The sequence below is a fragment of the Neopelma chrysocephalum genome, unplaced genomic scaffold (genome assembly GCF_003984885.1).
Source record: "Neopelma chrysocephalum unplaced genomic scaffold, ASM398488v2 Primary Assembly neopelma1_86, whole genome shotgun sequence".
NCBI classification, from domain to species: Eukaryota; Metazoa; Chordata; class Aves; order Passeriformes; family Pipridae; genus Neopelma; species Neopelma chrysocephalum.
The window spans coordinates 2,247,773-2,271,562 of NW_020897748.1; the positions used below are offsets into that span (position 1 = coordinate 2,247,773).

At 35.3% G+C, this 23,790-nt stretch overlaps 1 protein-coding gene across 50 annotated transcripts in view; it reads right to left on the reverse strand.

Moving 5' to 3' along the window:
• Positions 1-23,790, reverse strand: part of RIMS2 (regulating synaptic membrane exocytosis 2) — a 457,577-nt gene that overhangs the window by 189,925 nt on the left and 243,862 nt on the right. For 31 of the 50 annotated variants that reach the window (XM_027692407.1, XM_027692403.1, XM_027692405.1 and 28 more), the window contains 6 exons: positions 22,007-22,053; positions 20,834-20,946; positions 15,941-15,988; positions 8,196-8,326; positions 6,364-6,535; positions 5,653-5,806 (listed from right to left, as the gene is read on the reverse strand). In XM_027692407.1, coding sequence (XP_027548208.1) covers positions 5,653-5,806; positions 6,364-6,535; positions 8,196-8,326; positions 15,941-15,988; positions 20,834-20,946; positions 22,007-22,053 — 665 coding nt within the window. The remainder of the gene's footprint in view (positions 1-5,652; positions 5,807-6,363; positions 6,536-8,195; positions 8,327-15,940; positions 15,989-20,833; positions 20,947-22,006; positions 22,054-23,790) is intronic. The other 19 variants (XM_027692399.1, XM_027692436.1, XM_027692431.1 and 16 more) reach the window with 1 other exon arrangement.

The window sequence follows — 23,790 nt, forward strand, 5'->3', positions numbered from 1 at the left end:
TGGAAAATAAATGTTGTATATAGTTCTTTTGCACACCACATGCAGGTTTTTTGTAGAACATAATATACTTAATTTTTTTTCCCCAGAGATTAAATGCTCATTACTGTAATTTCTCTTCCTCCAGATTATTTTATGTGCCTGAAGAATCATGAAACTCAGTGAATGGAGTCATTGTGGTAGTTTGGCCTGGGCCTTCCTTGGTGACCAGCTTGTAACCAAGGAAGTGCCCAGATTTACCCAGTATTCCCTACGATTTTTACGTAAACTGGGGTATAAGAAGAAGGGAGGAAAGACCTTCGCTCTCTTTCCTTCCGGCGGCTTTGGAGGTGCAGATCTCCCTGTGTTGAGTCTGCTGGCTTGGAGAGTGAGGCCTGGTAAGGCCTTGTCGACCTTGGGAGGCGGAGGCCGCCGGCAGCCACCAGTCACCCCAGTGTGATTCTGCGTTGTCCCAAGGAGAGTAGTAAGACCTTCTTTGTTAATTCTTTTAGTTGATAGACCTTGGGCTACTGAGCGGGATAATATAATATATATATATATATTATTTTGGTTTTTGTTCTTCCCTTCCCCTTTCCCTGTGAAATTATATATATTTATATATTTCAACTGTATATAACTGTAAATATAAGTGTAAATATATTTATATACATTACTTTGTCTCTCTCTCGTTTTCGGTTCTTTCGGGTTTTTTCCCCCTCTTCTCCCTTGGTTTGGGGTGGAGGGGGTACTCCTTGTGGTGAGGTTTGGAGACTTGGCAGGGAGCCAGCTCCAAACCATAACAGTCATTCATGAATTTCATTCCAAAAGTAATGGAAGTCAAATTCCCTTTAAAATAAAGCTACTCCACAATCTGCTTATTTACATAATTTTAATTCTGATTGATTTGGCTGTTGTTCAGTTCTTGAAATTTGATCCACCATTTTGGACTTCTATATGTTGATTTCCAAATGCTATAATTTCTAAAATTTCTTAGATCTTGTTTTCAGCAGTTCATCTCCCATAGTTTTATTACTTTGCCCTTACTGAAGACGCTCAAAATATAAAACTTCACTTTTCTTTTTCAAACCATACTGTGCCTTCTTACTGTAATCAAAAGCTCTCCTTCAACTGCTGCACATACCTATGCTGCAAAAAGAGATCTGAAGATGTCTGGGTTTACTGCTATATGCACATTTCTTCTAGTGCATTTAGCTGTTACCTACACTGCACACCCACTTGCTGTGGTCTGTAGATCAATAATTCAGACAGGTTGGTTTTAAAGCTGCAAAATCTGACTTAGCAAACTAACGGCAGTTACTTTTCAAATCTAAGTAATTGGAAAATTCTTAAAGCACTGGAGTAAAAGGAAATCTGCTTCCAAAATGAATTCAGAGTCAATGTAAAACTAAAAACAATTGTTGTTCTTCAAAATACACAATAACTCTGTATTCAACAATAACTCAATGATACCAGCTCATAGCGCACAAATGCTCACATTACATGGACATAGCTGTAAAAGATTGAATAAAAATGTCTCAGATACAATTTGATGTATATCTTTATATACTGGGCTACTTTGAGAGGAAGCAATTTTTGATTTGCAAACTTATGGTATAATCCCTGTTTGATTTCTGTATAAGTTCTCAATAAATAGAAATACTAAAAATAACTTCCATCCCAGTGATCCTAACTATGAACACAACTTTGAAACCGCATTCAATTTTCCATGTAGTCTGTATTAGGATTCTTACCTAATGTAAGATGGAAAAGTAACCTACTAACAACGGGAATTCCTAAATAGTCTTTAAAATTATTTTTGATTTGCTGTTTACAATCTTTTTTCAGAAGCTATATAAAAAGAACTTCGCTTTGTTTGTAACTCTAGTTAATGTCATCCAGAATTCCTAATGTATATCTGATTTTATACCAAATGTTAGAGAAAATGAAGTCATTTTAAAAATTCAGTTCAAAAGTCCAGCACATTTCACATAAGAAAAAGCTTAAAATATACTCATTGGATAAACATCATCAGTTTATGAAAATCTGAAATATAATTTGCTGAAAGACCTAGTAAATCATAATCCTATGTTCTATATTAGTTCCAGTATCTAAGTAGATGTCTCAAAAAACACAAAGGAAAAAGTATGGTAATGATCCTTCATCACTAGGAAGTTAATGGACCGTATGGATCAGAGGACTGAGCAAGAGAAGGTGGACGGCTGACTATCAGTCTGTACAACACACTGCCCACTCAAAGATATTGAGACATAAATATATGTAGAAACTAAGCTACTGTGTCTGGAAGCTGGCTCCAAAAAAAATGGCATATGGGGCTCTGTGGGAAGCTTGCACTTTGCTACTGGCAATCTGTAAATAGGACTTCACTCTTCAGGGCTGACAGTCTGCTCTTCTTCAGAAACACTACAATTCAGTGATATCGAAAAGAGAACAGAAGTAAGCAGTAAGTGTAGGTGGTTCTTTTAAACTACCTTTAGAGAATTATATAATATAATGGCCAGTCTTCGCGAACGAAGATTTGGGGAAAGGTCTTTTTTACCTTTCCAGCCTGCGCAATGGATTTTTTAGGTGAGACACAGCATGCGCTGAACTGAGCCCACCCTTTAATCCCAAGGTTCATCTGCCGGGGCCAAGCAAGCTTGGACAATGGCAGTGAGGTCCTCAGGACGTAGGTTTGTTTAGAGTGACCTTCTCATAGATGGATGGCCTTACAGGGCTAACGGGCTCCATCTAGGCCACCAGGGGTCCTGCTTTAGAGAATAACATTTAAGTATTGTCCTCAAATATATGTGTTTATCGCTACTCAGCAATCATGAAGATAAGAAAGCTTAGATGTGTAGATGTGCATTTATACTAACAACAAACAACCTTGTAATTCAAAATATCTCATCATTTCTCACATTACCAATTTGGGGGGGCATTCAATAAAGTACTTCATATTGTACTCACTAATTCTACACATAGAGGCATCACAGAAATGAACAAAAGGTAGGAGGAGTGAACTGCTCAGATTTTGTGGCTCCAGAAATTGAAATCAGCTTACTGTATTAACAGCCCAGTACATTTTCTAAGACGTGCATTGAAAAACATAAACAAACATGCTAGACAAGCCTTGTCTTCATTCTGGAAATTTTTTCACATTGTCATAATATACCACTGGATAACATTTTCTGTTTCATCATATACAAGAGTGTTATTTAAAGATACAAAAAACATCTACAGACATGGGAACTAATATACTGCTTAACTCAATATTCTTTTGAAATCCCCCCAAAAAAGTAAAAAAAACAGACTTCTATGTGTTATTAATATAGTATAAATATCTTACATAGTGAAGGCAAACAGATATGCTGTCTGCCCTTCACCAATCCCCTGGTGATGACATTTAGACTGGGAAGAGCCTTTTGGAAGCCATCTGGTGCTGGATCTCTCCAGTAGGATGTTACACCAAGAAGTAATTTTATTTCCATTTAAGAGGTGTAACAGCAATAAAAAAAAGTAAAATAAAATTGTATTTTTAATTGCTAAATAGATTGTGCTGCCATTGCAGAACTCAGATCAGATGCTAAATTTCCAACTGTGTGCCTTTCCAGTCCCCAGAAAGAAGAAATTTTAATTCCAGAAGACCATATACTGTATGTTTAAAACTATCTGTTTAAACTGAAAATTATTTATGACACATAAGGATTCAAGACATGAATATATTCCCAGACCACTAGAGAAAATCCTTTATGGGATCTCAATCTCAGTACAAATGGAAATAGAATAATTTAGTGTAGGAGTATGTGAATTCCCCAGCAATCACAGTGAACATCTGAAATTGCTTATTCGGCTGAAGTTTTTAGAACCCCAGTTGTCAAACTAGTGCCCTGGAAACAGTCAGGCTAAATCATCTTCATGGAAAAGCAGGACATCTATACCAACCCTTAGTGTTTCACCAAACCAGAAGTTTTGTTAATTCCTTTCATCTACATTTCCAGACAGGCATATAAGATTGTTCAGTTGAGCACATTATTAGTATTAGTATTTATTAGCATTAGTATATATTAGTATTACTTTTTAAAAAATCCTGACTGACTTTCAAATTTTGAGTCAATATCATTGAACAGATCTTTAGCCAAGCAGTACTAAAATATGTTCAAAAATAAAGCAGTTACTGCTTTATTCATTCTTGATGGCAGTTATTTATTGCACACACGAAGCATGATAGACAAACAGGGTTTGTTTGCAGGGCTGAATATTTCATGAAAACCAGAATTTCACTAACTTCACATACAAACAGAAATGTCCAGCTGGTGTGTAAAAATCATTTTACATGGAAAACTTAACTTCCTAAAATGTCTTAAAAGATGGTAGAAACCACGTAAAAAAATTTAAAAAACTTTACTTAAATAGTCATGGTGTACAAGAAGATTGAGAAGAACTGAATTGCAATAGAGCTCCTTACCTTTTAACTATCACTTCTTTCCTCCTTTTGTGGACAAGTATAATCTTACAACTTCAAGGTTATGCAGTGTAAGTCTCTGATAACGTGTCTATCTCAGAATATTATGATATGGAGCATTTTAATCCTTCTCACCATCCAGTGCACAGAAGCAAAACAGATCAACTGCTTGAAAAACTTATATATAACGGATTATTTAATGAAGACCCCACATGGAACATATGAAATATCCAACCTTGTCTGAGTGACTGCACACGCATGTGCTTCTGTGAGTTTGTGTCAAACATGCACACACATTCACACGCAATGGCTCAAAGAAACCCCAAATAATTCTTAGGAACTGTTTTTGGTTAGTTGAGGTTTTTCTATGGTTGGGGTTTTTTTTAAGGTAGTTGAGTTTTGTGTTTGTTTTTTGGGGGTTTTTTTTGGTGGTGGTGGGTTTTTTTGTTCTGGTTTGCTGTTTTGGGGGTCTTTTTTTGGTTGGTTGGTTGATTTGGCTTCTTGGGTTTTTTTATATAACTGCTAACTGGTATTTTATAAAGTCAATTCAGTGAAGAACAGTTTTAAATCACTAACAGTACTGAACAGTCAAACTAGAGAAACAATTAAATATTAAAGAAATAGATTTTTACCGTTAACTGTCTTATTCTTATGTATCTATTTTAAATAGCATATTGTATATACTCTATTTTCAAAATATCTACTGATACCTTCAAACTACTGTGGATCAAGTATAACAAAATCTACAAAATAGAATTTTTAAAAAAATTCCATTTGTGAACGTAAAATAGCTTCAAAGCAATGCATGATATTAATTTAGCTACATATGATGTTATATGCAGGTTACTTTAAGAAGTATGAGGTAAAGAGAGAGGTCCTGAACATTCACTTTAGGTTAAACAATGAAATGATGAACATAATACAGAAGATAGGACTTCATGATAAAAAGAGCACATTGCAAAAGACCAAGATAATTTACTCAAGCTGAGGATCTGAACTGAGTTGTCTCATAAGAAAAAAATGGTGTATTGCACAGTGGTCAATATTACCATTTGTAGCATGTCACAGTCTCATTAGTAATCATATATCACCTAGTTCATAATAGTTATAAATTAACATAAAAATTCTGTCACTTCTCCATCTGCAAGAATTTAATATACTTCATTACATGTTGATTCAAATTAACTATACACAGTGTAAAATTAACAACCTACTTTGTAACCTCCGTGTGGGGCTCTCGCCATGGAGTTGTCTGCGTGGCAAATATGGTGAGGGATGGGGAAGTGGCAATGAAGAGACATCATGTGTTTGAAGTTTGTACCAGTGAGGTTCATCATCTAGTAATGCTGTTTCTAACTCAATAAGAATCTAAAAAAGAAAGAATGGTTAAAAGTAGGAAAGCATTACATGATGGAATATTTTAAAGTAGGTATATTCATAAATGTTATTCTATTATTCTCTCATTGTTAAGGACTTTGTCTGAAGTTATATAAAAGTCTTGCATTTAATATGAAAGAAGCTCCTGTGCCTTTTACAACATCAAATACAAAAAAAATCTTTCACAAAACCTTTATTACCTTATGACAGCCTTTATAGCATTCAGATATCTTGTAGCAAGTTAGTGAGCAACATACCAAAATTTTGGTAAAATACAACTATGGCTAAAATGGATTTTAATGAACAACTAGAATTGAGAAACCATGTTCATGCTGTTACTAAAATAGAACAAACACTAAAAGAATCTCATATCAGTAGTATGTGATAGGAGCAAGATCACTATTTGTTTACTACTAAGTGAAAGAAAGAAAAATATAACAATTAGACAGTTTTGCTTTGCACAGTCAGTAACTTTTTCAAAAATACTGTATCTATACATGAGTATGTGAGCAACTGTATTTCTATAGTAAATACCAATACTTGTATACCTCTCCTAAGAATTCACTTTCTTCCTCTCGAACTCGTGCTTGGTCCCAAAGAGTGATCTCTAACATTCGTTCTCTAAATTCTCTCCGATGAACTGGAGAATAAATAAATGTCTGATTCCACTTTGGTTCCAATGTTTTCTTCACTGTTTTTGTTCTTCTTTTATTTTTATCACTGAAAAAAACAGTTAAATATTAAATATGTTCAAAATACCATTATACTGTAATAAGTATATCATGGAAAATAGGAAATCTTAAATCAGATGTTCAGTTTGTAGGATCATGGGTACTATAATCTACCTCAGGAATTTTCCTTTATTGTAAAGTTCAGAGCGTATATTGAGGATAATTCATAATTTCCTATTAAAAACTAAGATTAGGCGATTTTGAGTTCATGTGCCAATTCAAATTTTAAGAAGTTCTCTGAAAAGCAGAAACGTTTTAATATTTTTGTTGGGTTTTGGTGGTTTTTTTCAAAACAGTAGTCTATAAAGCAAAATGTACTTCTGTAAATGGGATTTTCACAAGGTACAGTCTGACAGTAGAACATATATGCTGACAACATTAGGCCCAGCAAAAATCTGCATTTCAGAAAAATGAGCCAGCTGGTTCACTCAAGCTTCCAGTCCTCCAGCAGCTGACTCCAACTGTAGAGCAGGAAGGAGCAGCTGGCCCACACGAAGGAATGGTCAGGGATTGCGGCAGTGCATGGCCTTCTCTGCAGGGTTTCCTGACTAAAGACTCCAGCTCCAGAGCTGGGAAACCAGAAGCTCTGAAAATGAGTTACATGTTCTTTTACAGCAACACTGGAAGGAACAGTGTTCACAAAACAGCTCCCAAAATCTTTTGATCACTGCAAGGAACCACCCACACGGAAGGTGGACCTCCACCACAAGGTGAGGTCTCCGTGCAGGCTACCACGGCAGTCCTGGCTCTGGCACCAGGGTGTTGTTGAAAGCAGTCTTTTGCAGAATATTTCTACTTGAAATAATTAATATTTTCTGATGGAAACAAATTTTGCTGGAATACACCCACATTCCTTCTACTGAGAATACTGACAAAAGTTCTCATAACAATGCCTAATTTTAAACCTGCTGATTGCTGCATAATGCAGCTGCCATACTAATTTATGAGGATTTTTTAATAAGTAATGCAGACACAGTCTGTTTTTTAATACTCGCAACTGTAATATAATCATTGTAATTTTGAACTGTTACTTAGAATCTGGATCAAAATATTAACTGAGAAATAATATTTTTAGACACACTGTTAAAAAAAATTAATAAAATTATTTCTATTATACTTAAGATTTGTTTACCCTTGCTTTAGGGGAAGTTTCCAAGGTGCATATGGGCAATCTCAACTGAGTCCCCTTCAGCCCTATCACTTATCACTTATACTGTGATAAGAAACCTATGGGTTTCAGATGCCAAATCTGTTTCTGCCTTGTTGTATAAAGGTGAGACAAACCAAACTGCTGGACCCATCAGTCCAGAAATCTGTGAACTTTGCATTTTCTTTGCACTAAACAGGAATAGCACTCATAGGAAATAAGGGCATTATAAAACACTAACAATATTCTCTGCAAATAACAGGTCCTCATTCAAAGACATATGTTTATCTTTCCTCTTTTATTCAGTATTTTACAATATAGGCAGGGAAAGCAAGTTTGTGCATAGTATTCAAAGATATCTTGCTGTTACATAGCACGTTCAATACAGGAACTCCAAACTGTACGTTTTTTCCTTGTATGTCCAATGAACTCGGCTGTGCGTGCCACCTGAGCATCACACTAACTCTTATTCAAATGTTCCTTGTCTTTGCTTTCACCCTACCTTCTGTCTGGAAGAAAGTAAATTTTAACATAAGGATTTCTTGGCCTCCCATCTTCCCTTGAAGGAAGATCCTTTGCTCCCAGTATTGTCACTATTAACTGATGACCAACCTTGTCATACCACAGTTTTATCTGTAAGGAGAAAATATTAATTAGTGAACTTATTTCTACAATGAAGTAGTATATTAGTCCTTATAAATAAATTTTCTCATAAGCTTCTATTTATGTTGGTTACTTTAACAGAAAATATTATGTTCTACTTTGTATTCATAACAAAGAATAAAAATAAGCTACTACTGCAAGAGCTTCAGTATGTACCTGGAGTTACTCTTTTTTTTAAACCTCTGTACAATAAGTGTATTATTTCACACTAATTGTTTTTCATATAGTGCTCTGGTTAGGATTATTCTCTCTTGTGTATGATATGCATACATATATATTTCTGAGGAGTGTATGCACAATGAACGAATTAATTTTTCACATCCTGTTGTGCTAAAAAGACTATGGGATATGACCATAAATATTTCATATCACAAAATGCTTTTCAAGATGTATAGATTTATGCTGACATCATATAAGCCCTCCAGAAATAGTAAGAGAGGGAGTCCAATACTCTTAATAGTCCAACTAAGCAACATGGTAAAAACTACTATTACTCATCTGTAGAAATTATTATTAACCAGTCTTAGGCTTGATCGGCTATTCTTTTTCACTACAGTCATTACAAGCTGTTATTTAGTGATTTTAGTTTGAATTCTATGGCTGCAAATACACCTGTCAAGGAAAGAATATATGTACTTTAGAGCAGTCACTGCAGAAGGGGGAAATGGTGCAGTTAGAACAAAACAAAGCCTTCCAAATAGCCAGGAAGCCATGACATGGTGGTAGCACTGCAGTGTCATTAACTACACCTTACAGAGGAGGCTGTCTTCATGCGGACTTTGCCTGAGACAGGGGACAAATTAGGACGTTTAAAGAAAACACTCACCCTGCCTGAACTTAAGGGAATCAAAGAAGATAATACCCAACTGCACACCTAACCAAGCAATACACCTTCAGGGAAAGAAGATACCCTAGCTAAGATAGACATAACCAGGGGAAGGTGCACTTTCTGTGGAAACCATCTCACATAATTTCAGAGACAGAATTTCCATCTGCCGTCATAGCTCCTCATCTTCAGCATTTCAGTCTCTTAAAGAAAGGTCTTGATGTAATTCTCAAGACTTCTAACCCACAAAGAAGGGGCTGATTTAGCTTTCTGCCATTCCTAATACTTCACTAAGTGAGATTACACTAAGACACGCCAACTCAATCATTGGAGGAGTGTACTTCTTCCCTCTCCACTCCTTCAGATCTTGCAATTCCTGTAGTCATCAACCAAAAGTGTTTGTATGGATATTAAAAAGGGGGGGACACCTGTCATCTATTATCATGTCATTGGCCCTACTACAGACTTTATAGATTTCTGGTACCAACAGTTAAAGGGCTCTGTGGCTACTAGAGCAAAAACTTGTGTGAGAAATTATCCTTAACATGTCCGATTTAAGAGAGTTTTAGATGCTGTTCCTACATTTCTGCAAAGCAAGGGGCTTTGGCAGTATTTTTTCTAAATTGTGAATTATCTGGACGTCTAGGTATCGCCACCCAAGTACAGATCAAAAGGAGAAAGCTTGGTACCAACAGTATAAATCCAAAGCAAAGCTTTAATGACCTCTGAAGTGCAAGTCAACTTAAATATTCTCTGACACTAAATGTATCCACCCGCAGGCTTTCTTGGGAGTCCTCAGGCAAAAGACAGACTTGGCTAGTCCCACATCCCAAGGGGAATAGCAGTGAAGATAATCTTCATTCGCTTTTTTGGGAAAAATTATGCTTGCTTAAGTAGAATGCAATATATTGGTGATACAGACACTATCACAAACTGTGACTGAGGGATGTGAAATAATCTAGACGTGGGTGCCAAAAATACAACTAGAATTATGTGTTCATATTCAAGCTAAATATTTCTTCACTATATTTGTTTCTGACTGAATTTTTGCATAAAAAATTCAGTCAAAATATTTAGAGAATTACTCTGAGCAGAAACTGAAATCATCTCACACCATTTCTTTGAGATGCTTTCAAAACTGTATTTTGCAACAAGAGCTCAAAATTTGCATTGACTTATACCTTCTACTTTTCTCTTCATGTTTGGAAGTAAAAAAATGGGAAACACTTGTACATAATGGACAAATTTTCCCTGAATTTCCCTTTAATTTGGCTTGTTACAGGAAAGGTCAGGAGTCAGAATTATGACCAGAGGCTCTCTTCTCTCCTCTATTCACACTTCTAGCACTCCAATACATATTACAGGCACTTGTAAATCAAACGGTCATTTGACTAGGGTGCAAGGAAAAGAAAGGAAGAAACTGCAAGAGAATGGTCAAAGAACTCCATAGAGGGGAGGATGGGATTACATTCTTATGGGGTTAGAAGAAAGAAGAAGGGACAAATCAAAAACTGCTTTATAATTACTGAGAAAGTAAAATATAAAGAATATTTCTTGATGAAACACAGGAATAATGGAGCCGCTAATGTCAGGGACCAGAGAAGAACAGAGGGGTAAAAATAGACTGAAAGAGAGAAATGGCATGAGGTGACAAAAGAACCAGCCATGTTGTAACTGGCACAAAACATGTTGAAAGAAAGACTGGGATGAAGGAAAATCTGACAAGAAGTCAAGGCAGGAAATTGGAAAGGAAAATGAGAAGTAAGGAGCTTAGCATACTGAACATGATAGATGAGTTTAAGAATATGACTGATCTAATTCTGACTCTCCTGTTCATAAACATTATGACAATATTTGGATGATATGGTATTATCCTACAAGAACTTCTTCTTTCTACTCATAGAGAAAGGACAGCCATTTATGACAGCCATGTGCAGTCCAAGAGGACTGGATTCCATCCCTTCCACTTTCCCAGAGCTCTTGTGTATCAAAGGGTGCGTCCATTTAAAATATTTTGAAAAGCATTTACAATTGCATGTTCTTTGGTTTCTAGAAGCCTGGTATGAAATCCTGGACCCTGATTTGTGTGCTAAGTAAAGCATTGGAATTGAAGTTTGAGGTTCCTCTAATGTTTGGACAGAACCTGGTTGTCTCAGATTGATCATATTTTCTCAATTCCTAATCTATAAATACAGGACAATCCTAACACATCTCACATGTTGTGAAATAAACACAGGATAGCACACATAGAAGAGTTGATGAGGAATTTTTTTGTTTGTTTGTTTTATAGCTTTGTTGAGTTGTAGAAAAGATGCCTGACACCAAAAAGTAAAGAACATTGAATTGTTCAATCCATAGAGTAAAAGTCCCACAGGAATGTACAGGTGTGATGGTCAGCAGTGAAAGACTTAAGTAGCTGACCAACAGTACGGAATCTACATAACCTCAATTCAGCAGTTTTTTACATATATACTTTTAGAAGCTTAGAACATCTAAGAAACTGAAGCAAAGCAATCCTGATCTAAATGAAGGAAAGGGAAGGTTAAACTTACAACACATAAAGTGTGCCACAGAAAAAATTGTGCTGACTGATGCTAATCTGGAGGCTAACACCTGTAAAAATTCTTCTTGAATAGGACATCGTCTATCTAGATTATTTAGGATGTAGGCAGCTAAAATTCACTTCAAAAGTGATCCAACCTGAATGCTTTCTGAAGATCTTCCCACTTAGCAATGAGATCCTGGAAACTTATTTGCTATGCACATGCTCATATACTTTCCTCCCCTAGGCTCCTTTGCTAGCCAGACATGCACTTAATGCTTCACTAAAGCTTCTGCTGTAACCTACATTCAGGCAAACAGGCATCTAAATTCAATGCATGCTGAAATTGTGAGATGGTCTGTTATTCACAAAGCAGTGCATCTGCTGCAGTCCTTGAGACAGGCTTCCAGGTAATAACTGCCACACAGAAGGCAGGAAATAACTTTTCTGCAGTCAGATGATTGGGGAAAAATGGAGTTGAGGGTCTGGTCTCAGCTTCATATGATTCTTTCTATTTCTTAACCCATAGTGGTCTAATACAAGAGCAATACTCATTATGGGTAGCAAATCTGGAACTCGCTATGCTAAAATTAAGCTTGCTTTGATAACACCACACACTTATATTCCTAGCCAAACAGTATCTCAGCTTCAGATGAGACTTCACACTCCAGAGAAGAAAGGGATGTGGAACAGCTTGATGATAAAGGCACTCTTCTGAGAGACAGGTTCAATCTCTTCAGTCTAAACAGTGTTTAAACAGCAGATGTCGTGTCTCTGGAATGAGCTTCCTACACATACAACAGTATACAAAAGCTGACTGCTGGCATTGCATTCTGAGAAGTGAGGATGCAGTTATCTAGTATATATAGTATTCCTTTTTCACAGAATCACAGAATAGGAAAGGTTGGTCCTCTGTAGCCTCAGAAGATGCCTCCCTCTGGAGAATCAACTCACCCTCTGGAGTAGTCTAAGTTTCAAATAGAATTAATGGGGTTAGTTGCCTTTTGTTTGTGTTGATCACTCATGCAGGCATTGAGGTACTTAGTTCCTCTCTTTAACTGTACGAGTCAAATATCCTCCTTAAGGCACCTCAGACTTATTTGAAGCTAGTATAAGCTACATAAATTAAGGACATAAATTCAGTTTATTAGACAGTCTGCCCTGCAGCTTGATTTTTACCACCACAGCCTGCTCAAACATCACTGAGTTTGAGAGAGATCTGGCCAGATATTTTTGTTCTGTTGCTCATTTTAATTTTACATGTAACCTACATAGTTGTTTATTAGTATAATATTTTGAAACTGAGATGCTACATTTCTTTCTCACATTATTCTGAAATGAGATATACCAGCAGGACATGTTGTTGAAAAAAAAAGAAATCTCAGTTTATTTTTAAAAATGCATACAGTAATCATTTTACTGGACTTAAGCTTATGTAGATGTGGAAACAGCATAGCTGAGATAGGCACTGGATGTTGTTAAGCATACCTCTAACAAATTCTGACTACTGAGGGTTGCTAAATCAAACTATTATTGTTATCTGCTTTAGCTGCCATCTGATATGACGGAAAAAGTACAAGAAAAGGCTGTCAAATAGAAAAACTTGTATGAAGTTCTGTATTAAACCAAAATGTCTGAAATTTTTGAAGTTAGAAAAAAACAGTGGTCTCATGGCAACTCTGGCTCAAAAAGAGGCTCCACCAAGTAAACAAGAGATACTGCATAGACAACACAAATGTAAGAACAGATTGTTCCCTGTAAAGATGTCACAAAGCATCACTTTGCAAGTTCGAAAATTGCTGGTATGCTAAACTGAATCTAGAAGTTCAGGAAATAAATACTCACTTTTCCAAATACTGTGAAATTAGTAAAAGATGAGAAGGGTGTATGATAGGGGAAAAAAAGGATTTGAGTGTTTTTCTTCCCAATAAAAAAATGATGATTCTATGAAATCGTCCAGTGACACAAGAGCTAGAAAACTGATAGAATGACAGAGATAAGTGTGAGAGAGGAACTTTTGCCAGAAAGGATCCATTTCAGACTATGAAGTAAAGAAGATGCAAGCAAGAATAAAGATGTGCATCTCCGTTCAGAGCGATGAAACAAATAGGTATAAACAGAAAGTTTGGAGATCCTCATTCTTGTAAGCAATTCTACAGACACAGCTATACCACAGCCCACAATGAAATGTATACTTCCTGACAACTGTAAACAGCAGCTCAGAGCTCTGAGTAAGTGAATTTGTCATGCCAAAAAGTAACCAGAATTCTGCACTGCTGCTGGACTGCTTGTTTAAAGACCACTGGAGAATTCCTGTTCTTCTCTGCAGTCTGCATGATAAATATATCTTACATTAATCCTTTTTAGACTATCTACCATCCCTACTAAAAGTGGAAAAATGGATGACTTTTGGTTTCAGTCTAGTTGTAAAGATATTGCCAAGGTCATAAATTTGAGTTTTTCAGGAACTCTTGTCATAAACCTTATGTTTAGCTTTGACTGCTACTGAGCTCGGAAAAAAAAAAATATTAGAGAGGTCCACAAGGACTCCACGGGCATTGTGTAGAAGCAAAATTGGGACTAAAGACAATTCTTATCTACAATATCAAAATAATCCAACCAGAGGTGAGATAGTAAGCCTCATACACTTTCAGTTCTTGTTGGATATTCTCCATCAAACATTAGATTTCTTCTATTTTCTCAAATGACTACCATAATCATTTGAACGAGGTAATTTTTTTTTCATTAGAGGATATTAGTCTAAGTAGAACGGACAATTTTATGTGTATCTATTTTATATAATATGATTAAAATAAGGCACTACTACATGTTATTTCTACATTACAGTGTTTCGTGAGCATGCAGGTTTCAGGAAGATGTTTCCTTTTTAAATTGAACAATCAACTGTCATATCATTTCTTAATTTATTTAGCACATATCTAAAAAAAAAATAAATATTAAAAGACTACTTATGTTATATACAATATTTACCTCTATGAACTACTTAACAGCTTGTGATTGTACCCCTCTGATTTCACTATCATGAGCAGAATCTAACTTTCTTAATCATGCTAGAGGATATTTTTATTTTTCATACAAAGAGAGTTATGGCAATAGCATATAGTAATATATTAACCTTAAACAATACTATCAAGACATTACTTTTTTAATCTCTTTTTTCCCCTTAGATTTTTTTATTTTAAATTTATATTTAAGGAGTTGTAAGGATTACTTTTCTGAAAAAAAATGAACTTTACCAAATATGAGTCATATTTGATATCTTATTTAATTCTTATTTACAATCCCTTTATAAATATATATATGTATGATCTCTTTTCCATTTCAATATGAAATTTGATCATCTCATTCTGATCACTTAGATCATCCTTTACATCTTTCCTTGAGCAATTGATCAAACCAGAGAAGCATTTATACATCTCCCACACAAAAGATTAACATCTCCATAAAGATTTTTTGTAAGAAAAGCAGGTAATATTCTATTTACAAAAAAAACATGCAGCAAAGCAAGATAAGCATTGTAACATATCAGTAAAACCTACTTTTGCATTAATCTATAGTACCTTAGGAGCTTCCTAATGAAAAAGGCAAACAACTTGTACCTAAACAGAATATGAAACCAAAATAAATTCAATAGCACAATGAGAGAATTCATTTTTTATTCAAGTAAGGTTTTGGTTATTTTGGTGTACTTTGAAATGCAAGAACCAAGTTTCATTCACAAGAAATTTGTTTCTTTAAACAAGGTACAAATTTTTTGCCCATCTTCTACTCAAGGCGCTACTATTATTTGGAAAATGCAAAATGTATGTGTTAAGTAATGAATGATTTAAAGAGACATTCATCTTTATATAATGACCTCAAGCACAAAATTATTTATTGTTTAAACAGTACACAGATTTTATATGTGGGATGCATAGCCATCATCACTATTGAAACCTGTATGAGTTTAATATTGGGCAGAAAGCAAACAAAAACTAGTTGTCTCTTTAAATTTAAACTTAATATTTTCACCCCCATGCAGAATTTTACAAGCTGCTCACAAGATGACATGAAAGTTGTTAATATGATTTAAAGAAACACACTCAAAATATGGGAAAACGGACTACAGTGTAACGTTTTCCTGCTATGCATTTTCCATAACAAACAAAAGAAAAACCCACAACTTTAGTCTCTGTCAGGCAGACGAAGTCTTTACCTGAACCCTAGGAACAAAAGGCGTTGTTCTTCTACTAAGGCTTTGGCTCTGGTAAGCAAAATTAAAGAAAAAGCAATAAAACAAAACCAAAAAGGACAACACGCTGGAAACTAAAAGACCAAAAGTAAAAACAAAGACACACAACTATTACTTTAAACACAGCTTTACACCAACAACATATTTATCTAACACAAAGTATTTTAGTGCAATGCATAAATTAAATCTGCAAATCTGTTACCAAATCATATCAAAACCCTGTATTGGAAATTCTTGCCTTAGGGAAGTCAGCAGGAATTATACCACTGATTCCCCAGGAGCAAGGATTTCTCTTCACATTTACCATAGATTTAGAAATAACATGTAACAAAAAGAACAGGTCAGCAAAGTGTGATTTAAAAGTGGGGTTGGAAACATAATTTAAGCTTAATCACATCTTTCAGAAAGATTGTAGATGCATATTCAGAGAGAAACAAGCACAGTACACGCACTGACAGCTTTGGTTGCTTTGTAACGTAAAGCAAGTAAAGTAAAAGGTTTTCTCTTCTCTGCAACATTAAAAGGCATCTCTATAAAAAAACCCTCCTAAATAATTTTAGAACTATTAAAAGAAAGTTAGTGCTCTCTGGTATTAGCATTACCTGGGGGAATGTACAATCTATGTATTTCAATTCTCTAGCAATCATGACAGAAATGACATATGGTATACACAGAAAACCCTTGCGTGAAATGGCATCTAGAGCATTTAGCAAACTGCATAGATAGACACATTTATAACTCTTATTTCTGTGATGTAACTATTCAGACCACATATGCCCTTGTGGCTTCCAGTGGCTACCTCAAGACTACATCAGTATAGGAAACACTCTAAAATACTAATTCCAAGCAACCGCTCTCCATCCTTCATTTAGGGCAGCAGCTAATGGAGTGGCACAGAATTGGTACAAAGTAGAAGGTGTAAACAGGAACCAGAGCACACGTTGATACCTCAGAGGGCCAGTGAGTGGGAGACCAGGAGCAAGGACAAGCATCTGACAGATTGGAATCTCTTTATCTCCCTGCTCAGTCTTCCTGAGATTATTGATCTAACTCAAAACGATACAAAGAAGCTACTACTCAATATTCACTTCCATAAGAAATGTACCCAAAACATGGAGATAGGCAGCATGATGATGCTTCTGCCACCCTCCTTGCTTATTTGGCATGCACAGATGCTGGAGAAATCTGTTCCATAAAATGTGTGAAGTAATCTGTTCTTACACCAAAGCAAGAGGATAGATAAGAAAATTTGACAGTATGGATCACAGGTTTTGTCTGATGTGCTCCCTGTGCTCTGTGAGGTGCTCCCCACAATGCATGGGCAGGACTGCAGAGCCAGGTGTATGGGTGCTAGAATACAATAAAAGTAGATCTTCAGCTTGCTTCTGCTCCATTTTATAAGGGAAAAACAGATATTCCAGAAATATGCAATCCTAAGAGGGACATCTCTTATGACATATCTCCCACCACACACCAAGGGTCCTCAGCTGTCTATTCTGCCTTGGAAACGGAGAGCAATAAGCGTCTTGTGTGCACTACCTAAAACTTTTCATGTTTTGATGTTAGAGCAACAGCGATTTAATTGCATAGAGGTAGAAAGGGGAGAGAGAAAAAAAGGGGAAAAGGGAAAAGTTGAAAGGAGTAAGGGAAGCATATCTTATACTATATGTCATCCCCTCAACGTGCTGACATATATGCCCTTCACAATGTACAATAAACACTTTCCAATATGCTACAGATACTATAACTATTATTTATATAACTGTATTTTTATTGCTTTATAAACTGAATATGTATGGAAAATCTATTGAAATCTACGGTTCAAGTGTACAAAAAAATTGATTAATCTCATAAATAACATCCTTTTTCTTTTAGAATCTCCACCAGCACAGAAATTAAGTATTATGATTTTATACTTGGTTTGATTTACATGGTCTTCTAGTTATGTTATTATTCATTATTGCAAAAGCATTCCAAGTTATACTTTTCATGCAGTAATGAAAAAGTAGCCAAAATGCAGTAATGAAGCTAAGAGCACCAACACACAAAGAATACTTTTGACTTTTTCAAAATGATACTAAAGGAAAAACAAATCAGTGAAAAAACACAGAAACAGGAAGCAGACAAAGCAAATAATAATAAAACTATAATTGCAATAACAGTCAGATACTCCCCTGAAAGAACAATGTGGATAAAAAGTGCCATTAAATGAAGAGAATATGGATAAATTATTTCTATACCTCAGCAAGTTATAACACACAATAGTTTACTGAAGTTGCAAATCATTTGTTCAATAAATATGTATTTGAGCAGAATAATTATTAATGTAAAGAAAATTTCCTATCTATGTGAGATGGCTTACTTCGTTGACAATCCTATTAGTCAGCATCACTGTAACCTCAACAGAAGAAACAGATACACAGACCAATGCTAATGCAGAGGAAAATATGGAAGATTAAATTGACAAAGACATCTTTGAATACTAGAGGCATCACTGTAGCTAAACTCGCTAAAACCATTCTGAACATAAAGAAACACATTCCAAAATACCATTAATATATAAAAATCTTTTAAGGATCTCTAGTACTGTCTGAATAAGAAAGCATATATCCAAGTATTCAAATACTTCAGATTTCCATCTGAACTGTAGTACCTCCACTTCTGCCCACAACTCCTGTATTTTGCAACCTATTAACCACAGCTGCCCTAATAACAGCCCTTCAGGACTACATGCTATTGTCCAAAAGAACAGAAAATACAGAAAACACTTCCAAAATCTTATCCCTCAGATTCATTACACCTGTCTGAATTCAGCCACCATCACCCAGAATGTCACTGACCTGTCTCTTCCACAAAGAACAGCATCCTGTCCCCATTTACTGACAGGGTTCTGCAGTTATTCTCCTGCCTAGGCACTCACCATAAAGAGCACGTTCACAATTGCATTTGGAATTTAGTATTTCCTTTAATTTCTATCTTAATCAGCTATTTGGAATGAATATGTGTTCCATCAATTGTTCTGTTAGAAAACAACTGACTAAAACCGAGAAAACCAAAATACTGAAGAAAGTCTGTTTTGTAGCTGTCTATTAATCTTAGATGTCTAAATTGCAACGTTAGTGTTACAGAGAATTTCTAACTTCAGTGTCAGTCAGCTAGATCTGTGGGTTCTCAGATATCAGCTGCTCTCTGAGGGAAACACAGATAATATGTAGTAGGAAGTATTGTATGTAATGGCAAACAGTTCATAAGGAAGTACCGAAGAGGACAAATGTAAGAAAGATCTTTGACTGTATCTTAACCTTATTTGGTTTCTTTAGATGGAATTAAACTTATTAGTAAAGACATTTTTACATTGAAACAAACAAAAATAAATAGAAGTAGGAATTGTGCCTTCTTGAGTTAAACACTGAATTTATATGCCATTCTGAGAAACGAAACCTTGGGATTTCTGTTATTCTCTATAAACTAGAACATATCTCCAAATTTCTCAATACTGCAGTATCCTATCAAACCACTAAATCAACAGACTTACTGATTTTACTAGTAAATCCTAATCTTAAACTCATGAAGATTTTTATCTGAAACCAAGAAAGCGAGAAAGTCAGTTCTGTGTGGTTCAGATTTGGACCATTGTTCCACAGTGTGTTTGCATTGGTCATCTGAGCAGCTAACTATGGATCTTGAATTTCTTGGTGGGAACTAGGCACCAAAACTTTTTGACAGCATAATCTTTTACAAAGTTTAGACAAAAGAAATTTCTTTCCTCCCTGTCTCCACTACCAACAATTTTTGCTGTCTTCTAAAGCTGAAAGGGTTTTTAGAAACCTTGGTCTGTTTATTTTCACTATTCATGTTTGTGTTCCCTTGTCATTGTGTTTTGTGCAAAGCATTCTGTACTCTACAGTCAAGATTTCTAGTTTTCCATTCATTCCAAGGGTTGAGTCTTTCAATAGTTAAGTACAACAGTCACAGAAAATTAAAAATTATGTATTGGTTGTTCTGATGAGCAAATAAATAATGTCTCATGCACTGCAAAATGGAGTCAACGCAGGTCACTGAAGAGACAGAAAAATATTTCTGTGAGGTCTATAAACAGTCTGCTTAGATTTTATGCATATTTTTATGGCACATTCAACATATACGGCTTGGCAGTAAAATGAATGTAGAATTTCCAAACTTGTTTAACAGCAGTTTTGCACTGCTTCCATTCCATTTATCTTTCCTTTTCAATTTAAGCTGCACCACAACTGAGCACTTTTGAAAAATCACACTTTGTAATTGTAAATAACACAGAAAGGTGTACAAAACCCAACTTCTTCAGTTTAGAACAAAAAATTACCCTTTAAAAGGAAACATTCATGTAATGAACTTTGTTGTCAATGAGAGTATAGAACAAAAGTGAGTAACACTGGTGCAAAGAATACAACATTAGTAAAATATCAAAGGGTTACTTGGGGAAGGCATATATGAAAGTTAGTGCATAAGAAATGAGCAATATTAATGTCCAAGCACAGAGGTAATAAAATCTACTGAATCTACATGTAAGTGTGATAGTTGAAAAAATGTTTACACTCAACAGTACAAATATAACTGGAGGCCAAAATTAGACCATTCTGAAAATTTGACTCTATCAGTCTAGCTTACCAGATAATTATACATGTATGTACCCAATTCAAAGCTAATAAAATGGAATACACTTATGGCATTGTGGTCCTACCTACACCAAGATATATAGCATTAAACAAAAAAATTTAACTCGTTTAACAAAAAATTTCAGTTAGAGGTAGCTTGTACTACAGTTAGAGTTGTATATGCTGCAAAAAGCACATTAATATCAATTAAATGTTTACATACTGAAAGTTGTCCAGACAAGAACTGTGGAACATCCCTTAACATGCCAGGACTCATAGGAGAAGTCACTGAAATAGAAGGTCGGTCCATTTTTTGAGATTCGAATGAACTTGAACCTGCAATTTTAAACAAAAATATTTTATAAATAGTAGCAGTTATGCATTTTTCACAACATTCTTTAAATAAAAATTTTAGAAATATGACCAAACATACAATAAAGTTGTGATAAATATCACTTTTTTAAAATCTATTTAAAATTACCAAATAATGATACTCAGTCTTTCAGTGCTCAAATGCAATCAAAAGCTTTTATTTGTAGAATGGAAAATAGTGTATTCAGATATTTCTGACTGTAATTATGACAGTAAGTTGAAGGCCCAAAATTCCTAAATAATAAACACTTTACTGTGGTCAAAGGAAGTCAGTCTTCTGACTTATTATCTTATATAATCAGACTAAATTTGAATTAGATTTTTACAAAAATATTAAGATGTATGTAATGTTTCGTGTGCATTTTGCTTCAAATCTACAAGATCTGCAAAGAGTCAGAGGACAAGTTTTGACATATAAAACATAGAGCAAAAGTAAAGTATTTTTATAAATACAAAAGACAATCCACATCTCACAAAACATAAAATGAATTTTAAGAGTTGGCTGATGAGTAAAAAGTCATTGGATGAGTTTTTCATATTATTACAATCAAGATTACGCCACTTCATTTATTCATGGTTTTTATCATAATAGAATTCTAAACCAATGATAAAAAATAACTTCAGGCTGAAATCCATCTTCTTAGATTTAAGCCAAAGAACAAGTTATTTTTCCCTACACGAAATAATTCTTTCCCATTTTTAAGATTCATTTGAAATGCAAAACAACAAAATAGGAAATTACAAACTGCTACAATTGTTCTTATATATTACTTGGAATTATGCTTTTCTTTTCAATCAAAGTCAGTGTAAACTTATAACCAATTGTCAAACCTAAATCAAAATATCTTGACTTTTGATAGCTTATTATTAAACAAAGGTAGATAGATAATACAGTAAGATGACATATTGAGACAAATACAGACAAAGAGACAAGAGCTATACTGACTGCAGATGACATTTTTCAATCTATTTGTGCTTACATAAAAGAGAGAGAAGATTTTCCTACCCCACAATTGAAACTTACTGGACTCCAGCTGTGCATGTGTGCTGTCAGGTATTCTGGGAATGTCCCTGAAATCAGCAAAAAAATTAAGACAAGCTGATCCTTTATCTAACAAGCATATTCAAATTTCAGTTACACTATAACACTTCTCAATCCAACATGGAATGCCTCAGGAAAGGTGTATGATCTGGTAGCTGTCTTCAGACACTGGGATGATTTATCTCTTATCCCAGTATAAATAATTTCAGTGTCAAATTAAATTCTACAGAACAACTGGTTTGGTGAACACAGGAGAGAGGCTGCACAGTCACAAACAAAATAATTCAGTAAATGAAAGAATAATCTCAGAGTTAATGATAGAGTAAAACTGCGAGTAGTAAATCTTATGATGGCATTATACATTAATAAAAATTACTGGACCCTCACTCAAATATACTCAACTGCCAATAATGGCTTTCCCAGTACCTTCTTTACTGTCCTTGAACCCCAAATTTGAGCAACCTTACTTTTTCCATTACTAAATAAAATGTACAAGTTCATTTGGCAGAATTGCTTGCTTGCATATACAGGACATGTTGCAACACCTGTATTAAACTGTGTGCACAGCCATGTAATTTTAAAGCATTCAGTAGCAATGAATTAGCACCCAACCACACCCACACCCTGCCAAGGAACATATTCTTCCTCTGAGGGGCAAACGTTACTGTATGCTAATAAAAACTATCAATATGATTAATAAATAATTTCAGAGGTACTTGAGCAAAACCAAGCAAGATGAAGAGCTTCAGCAGTAACAATATTTAAAATCAGGTGGTGTGTTTTAGCGCAGTTGGTTTCTTCCAGGCTGCACTGGGTGCCAGTGCCCTGCGCTGGCTGCGGCGGCTGCCCCGTGCCAGGCACAGCCAGTCCCAGCGGCTCCTTGGCCATGGCGGTTGTGCCTCTGTGACAACATATTTAAGAAAGAGCAAAACAGCTGTGCAGCAGCTGTGAGAGAAAACAGTGAGGAAAAAAGCCATGAAAGAAACATCCCTGCAGACACCAAGGTCAAGGAAGAAGGACGGGGAGGAGGACTGGGACGCAACTCCCATTCCCCATCCTCTGCACTGCTGGAGGAGGAGATAGAAAAACCAGGAACAAAGGAGTGAATTTGAGCCTGGTAAGAAGGGAGGTAAGGGTAAGGTGGGTTCAGTTTTGGTTTTATTTCTCACTATCCTATTCTTTTCCATCTTATTTCCTCCTTTTGAGGAGTCCTTCTGCAGAGGGGAAAGGAGAGAGTGAGTGTTTGATGTTCAGTCAAGATCAATCCCCCCCAAAGGTAAATGAAAAATGCTTTCAGTGATCTCTATCTACTGTCTCATACAATGGAAAAAAGAGTCAATGAGATATAAATAAAACTTATCTACTTTCTTTAGTATAGCTTTTTCAGTATACCTTTAGTATACCTTTTCCATACATTTTTCCAGACTCACTAGAAAAACACCTTTACTAAGCAGATTGAGTGAGTTGATGCACAGTATCCAATAATTCAAGCAAATCAGAAGGCAGACAACTGCTCTAAGGGCCCACTGCAGACAAGGATAAACCTCTGTTTTTAGTAAACAAAATTTGTCAGAACTCACAAGGGCTATTGAAGAAGCAAAGATTTAAGTTTGCATATTTGACATGTGTAGAATTTATAAAGGGATCCAATACTTGTCTATTACTTTAATCAGAAACATACTCCTTAGCTTAACTTGTAATTTCAAAAAAGTATTTCTATCATATGAGTTTGAAAATAAAACTGTGAAAACATATAAATATCATTG